The following is a 10,874-nucleotide window of genomic DNA, read 5'->3' as shown; positions in this document are numbered from 1 at the left end:
GCCTGATTCTCACGGTGCCCTGAAAACGGCCTCTCAATGGCTGCAGCTCTCCAGGCTCCGCCCGGCTGTCCCCCAGGCTTCCTGGTAACTAGTTCCCACCTACTTCCGGGTGAGCTGACGTCAGCTACGTCACTAACTGCAAAACATAAGTGGACCGTCGCGACACCTCGGCTCCGGTGGCTCATGCTGGTAATCCTAGAGGCCCAGGCGAGATGATCCCTCAAGATCAGGAGTTCGAAACCAGCCTCAGCAAGACCATCTTTGAGGGAGATCCCCCCTCCCACCACTGAAAAATAGCAAGAGCCAGATCCCTGTCTCTGGCTGGGCCTGGTGGCTCAGGCCTGTAATCCTTGCCCTCTGGGAGGCCAGGAGGGAGGATCTCTTGAGCTCTAGAGTTTGAGACTAGCCTGAGCTGGAGTGAGATCCCTCTACCGAAAAGAAGGGGGGAAAAAAACCAAAGGAAACCCAGCTGGTTGTTGTGCCTGAGGCAGGAGCAGCAGAAGGACCCCTAGAGCCCAGGAGTTGGAGGTTGCAGTGAGCTATGATGACCCTCTTGGCCTACCTAGAACCGTGTCCCAGCTACTCGGGAGCCTGAGAGGCTGAGGCAGGAGGATGGCTTGAGTCCAGGAGTTTGAGGCTGCAGTGAGCTTTGATGATGCCGCTGTACTCTATCTCACAAAAACAAACAAGGCAACAGACCCCCATCTCTACTAAAAATAGAAAAATTAGCCCAGCCTCTTGGCCTACTTGGCACATGTCCCGGCTGCTAGGGAGGCTGAGGCAGGAGGATGGCTTGAGTCCAGGAGTTTGAGGTTGCAGTGAACTATGATGACCCTAGTGCACTCTAAAAAAAAAAAAATTAGCTTCCTCTTGACCAGATAAATGAACCTTGGGCTGTAACTGTTCAAATGAACTGTTTGAGTCTTACAAGAAAAAAATACGCTGATGTCTTCTGGAACTTTGTGAACTTGAATAACTATTATCTTTTGAACTTTCTTTTAAACTAATTTCTAATTGTTAAAACGTTTTTGTTTTTGTATTATAGCTTACTCTAATATTTCATCCTTTAATTATTTTAAAATAAGTTTTACATTGCTTAAAATTTTATTATATTTCAAACATTTTACTACTTAGATTTTACTTTTAGTTTTACCCTATTTCTTTGTGCCTTAGCTGTAGCCTGATGTTTTTATTGTCTTATTTCATTATTTACTTCATTTTAGCTTTTAAAAGTATGTTTATTTTGCTGATTTTTCTTATATTTTAAAAATGTATTATTTCATGATTTATGCACCGTATTACACCAGAAAAAAAAAAAAAAAAAAAAAGCTTAAGTGGGCTGGAGGCAAGCAGGGCCGCTCCCCAGACTTGTGGATGTGGCCCAGCTGTGCTGATGGCTTGGTCTGTGTCTGAGTACAGTAATAATTAAGAATGTAATTTGTTGTCCATATTAAAACAGTTTCTGAGAGTCTGGAATTCTGGAGTGGCTGGGCTGGGGTCTCTCAGAAGGTTGCAGTGAGATGTTGGTCTGGGCTTCAGTTATTGGACAGCTTGACTGGGCAGGAGGATCCCCTTCCCGGGTGGCTTCCTCGAATGACTCTCAGGTGGTGTTGGCTGTTAGCAGGAGGCCACCAGGCTTCTCCACAAAACTACTAGTGTGTCTCATGACATAGTGGCTAGTTTCCCGCAGAGAGACCTTTCATGAGGACCTTTCATGAGGTCAAGAAGGCAGCTGCAGTATCTTTTATGACTTAGCCTCAGAAGTCACCCACCTCTCACGTGGTCAATTCCACATTATTCTATTAGTCACTCAGACCAGCTCTGATTCCGTACGGGAGGGGGCCACACCGGGGTGTGACTACTCTAACGAGAGAATCGGTGGGCATCATCTTGGAGGCTGGGTACCAAAGAAGCCAAGATTTCGTCTATTGTCAAAACAAGCAGCTTAAAATAGCTCCAGAGAATAATCTATAAGTTAGCAAAATATTATCTCCGCGGTGGCATACAGTTGTGGCATACAGTTGTGCGGTTGAACACCCCCAGGATTTGTTATTGGCCAGACCTCAGTTCAAATCCTAGCTATATAATCACCTATGAAGTCTTCTTGCCAATAACTTTTAACCTAATCTAGGCTTTAGATCTCAATTCCAGTTTACAGTCAATAAAAGCGTTACCAAAACCAGTTAAATGACACTTCGAAGAAACAGGCAATGTATACTGTGGGACATTCTATCAGAAAACTAGCCCGTACTTCAGAAAGTCAGTGTGGTGGGGGAAAAGGTGGAGGTTTACTAATTGAGACCCAAAAGACGCACACCAGTAAGGCAAAATGGAAACAGTGTTGACTCCTACGGGGTGAGGGGACGCTGTAGAATTTGTCTCTGTGTGGAAACCATTCTTAAAAAAAAGTCAAGGTTGAAAGGCTCGAGGTTGAAACGCTCTAGTTGTGCGGTTTAAGGAGCTGTGTGACCTTGGGCAGTTCCCGCACCTATAAAACACCAACCTCCCGCGGTTGTGTGGATTAGTGTGTCGCCTGATGCAGGCGCCCAGCGGCTGTAGGGTCCCGCTGCCCTCACTGCTAACAGGACAATCCCACACCGCGTCCGGCGCGCAGGGGCTGCCGAGCGGCTCCCGGAAGAGCCCCCCGCCCGTTTCCCTGCCCGTAGGGAGGAGGCGGACGGGGAGGAGCGCCCCGAGGGAGCCCGCGTGGCCGGGGCTGGGCGGCCGCAGCGCGGGCAGCGGAAGTAGGCGGAGCGTGAGAAAGCTCTTTCCCGGCCTTCCTGATCGCGTACCTGCTGTGCAGGTGTCAATGTCAAACCTGGCATCCAAGGAAAAAGGGGGATCCCGGGGCCTGCGCGGCCCCTCGCGGTGGCTGGGCCGCCCTGGGCGGCTGCTGACCTGTCCAAGGGCGCAGACGGCCGGCCGGGGAGCGCGCGCCGGGGTGACTCAACTGGGCGCGGGGCGGCAGGACGGCGGCTTCCGCCTGCCTCTTCATACATACTCATCTTTCCAAGTTTTCTACAACAATGGTTGTGTGTATTTAAGTGCTCGGGAAATAAACTAAAAATGGAGTCATTTCTGGCTGCTTCAGAGTTACAGTGAGTATAACAGGAGCTAAAAATTAGCACATGGTGCCCGAGAGAACAACTAAAGGACCACTGTGGATACTGATTAAGGGAAATGGGCCTGTAATCCCAGCTCTCTGGGAGGCCGAGGCGGGTGGATCCTTTGAGCTCAGGAGTTGGAAACCAGCCACAGCAAGAGCGAGACCCCCGTCCCTACTAAAAATAGAAAGAAATTAGCGGGACAACTAAAAATATATAGAAAAAATTAGCCGGGCATGGTGGCACATGCCTGTACTCCCAGCTACTCGGGAGGCTGAGGCAGAAGGATCGCTTAAGCCCAGGAGTTTGAGGTTGCTGTGAGCTAGGCTGACGCCACGGCACTCTAGGCCGGGCAACAGAGTGAGACTCTGTCTCAAAAAAAAAAAAAAGAGAAATGGGAATGTGACTTGGGTATTAGAATACCAAGAAATTATGGATAATTTGGTGAGATAGTGGCTTTATCAGCCACAAATTATTAATAAAAAATATCCATTTCTTAGAGATGGATGCTCAGGTATGCAAAGGGTTTAAACAAATGATACTACACCAAAGTTTTAGTTGCTGCTTTGTGTAAGAGATGTGGTATTGACCTTTGTAACATGAGGATGCTTTGAACGCAAGTCTGTAGTACTTTAAGAAATGGCAGCCTCTTTAAAGCATGGTATCTAGAAAAGGCTTTGTAAAAAGTCCAGTGTCTCGCTCAGTAACAGCCCTGAGAATGTTGGCAGTTGGTGGAGCTTTCCCAGGTTAATCATTTCTTTCCTGGATCTTAACGTTTCTTTCTCTTCACTTATTTCTGGCATTTTGCCCCTTGCAAGGCAAACAGTGGCAAATCAGAAAGTCACATAGAAAATGAAATGAAAACTGTTACTAAGTTCCTGTCTCCACCCTGGCCCCAGTGGAGTTTTCAAACTTCTCTTTAGGCCTTTTTTTTTCTTTTTTCTTTCTTTTTTTTTTTTTAATAATATAAAAATAACCTACTTTCACCTTACACGAACTTTGACTATCTTTAGGCCATTTGATGCCCAATAAGTAGTAAATGAATTCCTAGTTCTTCAGTCATTCTCTGGACCTGCCTCAGGATTTTTTGCTGCGTTTGCAATTTTTAAAACAAGGCTGACAATAGGGGACAGTGGTATGACAGGAGACAGGATTTCAGTGGAAAACTGCACTAAAGGTGCTCCCTGTATCATTTAGTTAGTTTGAAGGTTTACAAAGGATTGTACAGTTTACATGAATCGTCTCATTTAAAGCTCTCCTCATTTTTCTAGTAACCCCACAGGGTAGGCACGGTTACAAATCCCATTTTGCCAACTAGGCCCTTGACTCTTTAAGAGGTCAGGTCACTTGTCCAAGTCACAGCAACCGGAGCCGTGGGGCACAGTAGCCAGCGGCCCTAACCATTGGGCTGCACGGTCCTCGCTGACCACCCCGCAAATCTGTCAGATCTCGGGGCCATTGCACCGCCACCCCCAGGGACACGAATCTAAATGGTCGAAGTAACGCTCCCGCCTCTCCCCCGGCCCCCCGCAGCCAGGAGCATTTTTCAGTCTTTTGCACCAACCTCATTTGCAAAGTTCCCTGCTGCGGACAAGTTGGGAAGTTTTCGGGGGGTGGGGCTGTGGGGTGGAGCTGTAGGGTGGGGGATCCGTTCCCGCTCTGGGCTCGGGCTCCAATCGCCGGGCCTCCCTCGCATAATCCTTAACGGTTAGAGCCCATGGGTGCCAAGGTGGCCGAGACACACGGGGGCTGCAGCCTTTTTTCCGGGGGTCCCGCGGGAGCCGGGAAGCGGCGTCCCTACCCAACCAGCCGTCCGAGGGGTCTGGGGAGGTCCTGGGGGCGTCCCCGGAGGTCCTCCGAAGGCGTGCGGCGCACTCTCCCGCGCAGGTCTTTGAATTTCTGGCTGGCTACGCGTCAGGGCCGGCGGAGGGGGCGCATCCAATGAGAGGCAGTGGGGGAAGGGCATAGTGCATTTAAGGACGCGGGACCACGGCCCAGCCCATGCGCCCCTCGCCGCCGCTGCAGCTGCGCTTTCCGCCGCCGAGGACGCCTCCCTGCCGCCGAGGACGCCTCCCTGCCGCCGAGCCTGCCTCCCTGCCACCGAGCCTGCCTCCCCGCCGCCATGCTCTCCACCCGCGTCCCGCTCGCCCCCCTCGGGGACAAGCAGCTGCGGGTCTCGCCGCTGAAGGGGCTCAGCCTCGCCGACAAGGAGAACACGGTGAGCGCGCGGGGCCCAGGCGCAGCCGGGCCGGGCGCTGGGCTGCGGGCGCCCCCCGCGGGGAGGGTGAGGAGGGCACCCCGCAGCCCCTCACGCGCGTCTCCCCGCAGCCCCCGGGCCTGAACGGGACGCGCGTCCTGGCCAGCAAGACCGCGAGGAGGATCTTCCAGGAGCCCGAGGAGCCGGTGAGTGGCGGGCGTGGGGCCGGGAGAGGAAGTCTGAGGACTGCTGAGCGTCTCCGCGCCAAAACCGCATTGTCTCCTCAGCGCCGCGCGCTTTTCCCGCCAAAGTGTACCCGCCCTGAAATGACCCCCTCTGTGCAGACGGACGTTTCCCACCAGTTCTAGCGTATATTCCTCTTAGGTTGCATAGGGAATGCAATGGGACTGTGAGTATTTATGCATCGAGCCACATGAAATGCCAATTGAAGGTACTTGGCCGAGAAAAATGGCAAGTTTATCTGGTTCGCCCTGTACTTAAATTTTGTGTTATTTTTCTTCCCCACCAGAAAACTAAAGTACCCGTCCCGGAGGATGAACCACTGCTGAGAGAAAACCCTCACCGCTTTGTCATCTTTCCTATCGAATACCATGATATTTGGCAAATGTATAAGAAAGCCGAGGCGTCCTTTTGGACGGCCGAGGAGGTAATCGGGGTCAGGAACGTGCGCGGGGCCGGATTGTGGAAGACTCCTGCAGGGGCGATCATCACTTGTCTGAGACGTACTTAGATTCCTTCTGGGGATGGCTGCCCGCCGAGGATGTTAGACGTTTTATTTGGCAGAGGGAACTCTTATGTGAAGGGTATATTCATCAGGTCATGCTGGTAGACTGAAAATTTGGAATTGCTTTAGGGTGAGGTCCTGCAGGCTTGAATCTCTTACCTTTGTGCTAAAATTGTGAACTTCTAACCTCAGGTGGACCTTTCCAAGGACATTCAGCACTGGGAAGCCCTGAAGCCTGAGGAGAGATATTTTATATCGCATGTTCTGGCTTTCTTTGCAGCGAGTGACGGCATAGTGAATGAAAACTTGGTGAGTTTCCAAAAAGCAACTTTCATTCCCTCGAAGATTTGGCGTAGACCTAGAGAACTAGGTTGCTTTTGTCTTTTTAATTTTTCCACGCTGAATATGCGTGCGTGTGTATATACACATATATATGTATATATATGTTACATGGCAATTCGTGTTTTGCAATCCAATTTGCACTTATTTCTCCTTATGATGTTTCCCCTGACTGGAGAAGCTCAAAGGCGATGTTAAGCGGTAGTGATAGGTTTACTCCTTATGGCCACGTTTGCTCTTTCTTCTTGTGGCTTTGCTGTTTTAATAATTTGGTTGCATATATTTTATTGTGAATGGATCCTTCTTGCTATGGATTAGGAAAGAATGAATCAATAATCAAGTGCTCACAGAAACCTTGTGAAACAGGAATCATCTACTTCCTGATCTGTAAATTGAGCACATATAAAACGTCAAGCTTTACCACTGAATTGTGAAAAAAATGTATTAAATATATATAGAAACAAACTACCCTGGTACAAAGAAGGGTCTAGGGTGATACCAGTTTCCATTGACCGTTGTGTTGTTTCTCTTCAAGCTTTACCACTGAATTGTGAAAAATTGTATTAAATATATATAGAAACAAACTACACTGGTACAAAGAAGGGACCAGGATGATACCAGTTTCCATTGACCGTTGTGTTGTTTCTCTTCAAGCTTAACTTTGATATTTTGCCACTAGGTGGAGCGATTTAGCCAAGAAGTTCAGATTACAGAAGCTCGCTGTTTCTATGGCTTCCAAATTGCCATGGAAAACATACATTCTGAAATGTATAGTCTCCTTATTGATACTTACATTAAAGATTCCAAAGAAAGGTGAGTGTTCAAGTGGTGTGCAAGATGTTGAGGGCTCACTAATTGTTAACTTTATTTCAAGTTTTTTAGTTCATACAGGGATAAAAATGACTCCAGAATGACTAAGCAGTCATAGACGTTTCTAGCACCCATGGGCATGTCTGCTCTTAGCAGGAGCCTAAATTCACTTTATTAGTCATTCACTTAAAGTTATGAGTGTACAGTTGAACAACCAATCGAGTGCCCGTGCTTTTTGAAAAAACATCCCTATTTCTCCCTATCTTGTGTTGAAAAAGGAAAAAACAAAAAAAAAAAAAAGAAAAGAAAAGAAAAAAAAATCCCTCAGTGCTGGGTATGACATAAAGTAAAACCCAGGTCTTGACAGTCTTTTTATTCCTGTGACAAACCTGTTGAGAACTTAGAATGTGGGGCTGGCGAGAGAGGAGAACTTGTCCCTTAAGGAGCTTGCAAGGTCAGCTTTAGGGGAAAGAGCCTTGTGTGGGTGAAAGTGGCAGAGCTGAAGCCTAAACTGGCTATTGCAGACTACAGGGAAGCGTATGAAGAGGGAAAATGAGCAGGAAGTTGAAAGGTCTGAGGAAACTCTGTGAGTAAAGAGATTTGAACTTGCAGACAAAAATGAGAAAAGGTAGAGGCAAGATTGGGGGTATGACAGGGGTGGGATCAGGAAAGTCGGGGGCGGGTAAGCCTCAAGAACATGGGACAGGCAGGCCAAGTCCCTCATAGAGCAGGGAGGGCATTGAGATGGAAAGAACAGAAGGAGCCCAGTATCTGGTGACCTTTGCTTCAAGAACACAAGGCCATCTGGGTGGGAATAGGCTGGGAAATAGGTAGACTCCCAGGGTGGGCACCAGGATGAAGGAAGCAGAGGAAGGTAGTAAGGAGGACCCAGGTAGGTGTCGGGCCCACCAATTTGCTTTCCTAATCTGGGGTCAGTGGGGTACCTTAGAATTCTAGTAGGAAGCAATCTCAGATGGTTTAGTTTATTGATTTAATTACGTAGATATAGCAATTGGGTCCCAAATAATGTCCCAGTGATAGTCTTTGGGGCCATTTACTTAGTGGGGTAATAGCATAGCAATTAAGATTTTATGGTTTTTCAAATTTAAAGAAGATAGGGGCTCTGAACTGTGATCTGGACTTGAAATAATTAAGACAATATTTCCTCTGGTATAATGGACTAAGTTTTAGTGTTCATAGACCTTGGAGCTCAGCATGGACTACAGAGTACCTAAACTTGTATTAATTAACATAAATGAATGTTGAGGTTTCTAAAGGAGCACTAGAGGGAGAAGCTAACCAGTAAGAAGAAAACATTTCAGTGTGAGTTCTTTTGGGGAAAGAATTGGCAAATACTTGAATCTGGCCTTTGTCTCAGCACTCTTATCTAGAAGTTTGTGATCAGAGGTCTTGGCTGTGATGTTGTAATTGCTGATGCTATATGTGCCTACTAGGGAATATCTCTTCAATGCCATTGAAACGATGCCTTGTGTTAAGAAGAAGGCAGATTGGGCCTTGCGTTGGATTGGGGACAAAGAGGCTACCTATGGTAAGGAGACCTTTGACCCTACTTAAACCTGAGCTTCATTGTTTAAGTAATGTTAGTAGGTTGTTGGCCCTTCCTACAAATACCAGCAGTTACTCACTAGAAACACTTTGCTGTTAACCCTTAAATAGGAGAACGTGTTGTAGCCTTTGCTGCAGTGGAAGGCATCTTCTTTTCTGGTTCTTTTGCATCGATATTCTGGCTCAAGAAACGAGGACTGATGCCTGGCCTCACATTTTCCAATGAACTTATTAGCAGAGATGAGGTGAGTCTAAATGAAATAACAGGCTAGCTTGTTCCCCAAACATCTACAACTCTTAGGCATGCTCTTCTGTTCACTGAAGGGGACCCAAGCTATCAGATGGCATTTCCACATTTAATATGTGAGTTCAACCATGTGCATACCCAGCAAAGAAGGAAATACTTTGCTGAAGTTATTTTACTTGCATTCTCAATATAATACATTAGTATATACATATTGCCCTAGAGGCTGGGATGCACAAAACTATAAATACTTGATGGGGTTTTTTAAAGGGATGTTTTATTATTCTTGTCTAGTATTATGTGATCCTATTCTACTTCAGAGTTCATGATAAGCGTCTCAGTGAAATGAGGGTTCATTTTCGTCCAGTGTCTTTGAATACTCTTGGATTAAACTGAGGAAAGGAAGGTAAAAAATGCCTAGGTTTAAGTCACATTTGAAAGGCAGGGAGCATGAACCCTACTATACTTGGAGCCCACTGGGCATATCAAACAGTTGATCTTACCTTATAGGAAGATCTTCCTTTCTATGTAGGGACGTAAGCTTTGAATCTTATCAGAGTTTCATACACTAAGACTCGACTCACTTAAAATTGCATCAGATTTCCTGAGCATCTAAATAAACTAACTAGCCTTGTCACTGAGGTTTGCCTTTCCTGCTGGGGGTAGTGCCAAAATTAGAGCTCACAGCTACAGAAAGAATACTTTGAGCAAAAGTTATGGCTCTTCTTGCCACCACACAGAGGAATAGACCTGCCTCGTCCTTATCTAGGTGGTAGCATTCGGGGCCTTGGGTGGGGCTGTGCCTGCCTCAGTGGCATCAGCAGTTGAAGTCATCTTCCCTTTGACAGTTTCAGTGCTCTCAGTAAGGCTGAGCAAGTTGTATAAGGAGAATGCAGAAAAAGATAAAGCATTTTCATATTCCATGCCAAAGTCTTCTGGCTTTCGTGATCTTGAACTTTTTCTTCTAGGGTTTACACTGTGACTTTGCCTGCCTGATGTTCAAACACCTGGTACATAAACCATCGGAGCAGAGAGTAAAAGAAATAATTATCAATGCTGTTAGGATAGAGCAGGTAAGTGGGCGATGTGTACGGGTCCCTCTAGTGCTTGCTGGATGCTCTTTTGCCTCAGTGGTATTTAGAAGCTATATTTTGGTCCCTAGGAGTTCCTCACTGAGGCCTTGCCTGTGAAGCTCATTGGGATGAATTGCACATTAATGGAGCAGTACATTGAGTTTGTGGCAGACAGACTTATGCTGGAACTGGGTTACGGCAAGGTAAAACATTGTTTATACCTTTCTGCTTCTTTTGAAATTGTTGTTCTGTATTTATATCTTGATGTGAACCTTTTCAGGTGTTCAGAGTAGAAAATCCATTTGACTTTATGGAGAATATTTCACTGGAAGGAAAGACTAACTTCTTTGAGAAGAGAGTAGGCGAATATCAGAGGATGGGAGTGATGTCAAGTCCAACAGAGAATTCTTTTACCTTGGATGCTGACTTCTAAGTGAACTGGAGATGTGCCCTTAATTTTGCTGATTTTTCCTTCTCATCAAAAAAAAAAAAAAAAAAAAAATCAGCTGAAGTGTATTAACCAGCTACACTCTGAATTATCCAAAATATTCATTAACACCATCTTTAAAACTGTGTAGCTACCTCAAAAATCAGCCCTGTTTATTAATAATACTAGTAGTAGCACCTAGAAGGAAAGAGTATTATAAAAATTGTCCGTTTTTGCAGGCTACAATTTCACCATAACAGTAAGAGTGGCAACCTTGTCCTTATATCGTGGAGACCCTAGTGAGTGTGGCCCAGCAGAATAAAACATTCACTTATGCCACAAGGCAGTTGAAAGATGCAGCCTCCCTGC

At 46.6% G+C, this 10,874-nt stretch overlaps 1 protein-coding gene across 1 annotated transcript; it reads left to right on the top strand.

Annotated features, from left to right (window-relative positions):
* The first annotated feature begins 5,113 nt into the window (after positions 1-5,113).
* RRM2 (ribonucleotide reductase regulatory subunit M2) lies at positions 5,114-10,669 on the top strand. The gene is made up of 10 exons (XM_069494403.1): positions 5,114-5,322; positions 5,433-5,507; positions 5,831-5,968; positions 6,239-6,355; positions 7,065-7,198; positions 8,650-8,744; positions 8,873-9,006; positions 9,974-10,078; positions 10,168-10,281; positions 10,359-10,669. Exons 1-10 carry the CDS (start codon positions 5,227-5,229, stop codon positions 10,509-10,511), a joined length of 1,161 nt encoding a protein of 386 aa, XP_069350504.1. The 5' UTR covers positions 5,114-5,226; the 3' UTR covers positions 10,512-10,669.
* The last annotated feature ends 205 nt before the right edge of the window (positions 10,670-10,874 follow it).

Source organism: Eulemur rufifrons, chromosome 19, assembly GCF_041146395.1.
Source record: "Eulemur rufifrons isolate Redbay chromosome 19, OSU_ERuf_1, whole genome shotgun sequence".
In the NCBI taxonomy this organism is placed as follows: domain Eukaryota; kingdom Metazoa; phylum Chordata; class Mammalia; order Primates; family Lemuridae; genus Eulemur; species Eulemur rufifrons.
This window is presented reverse-complemented; position numbering and strand designations above follow the sequence as displayed.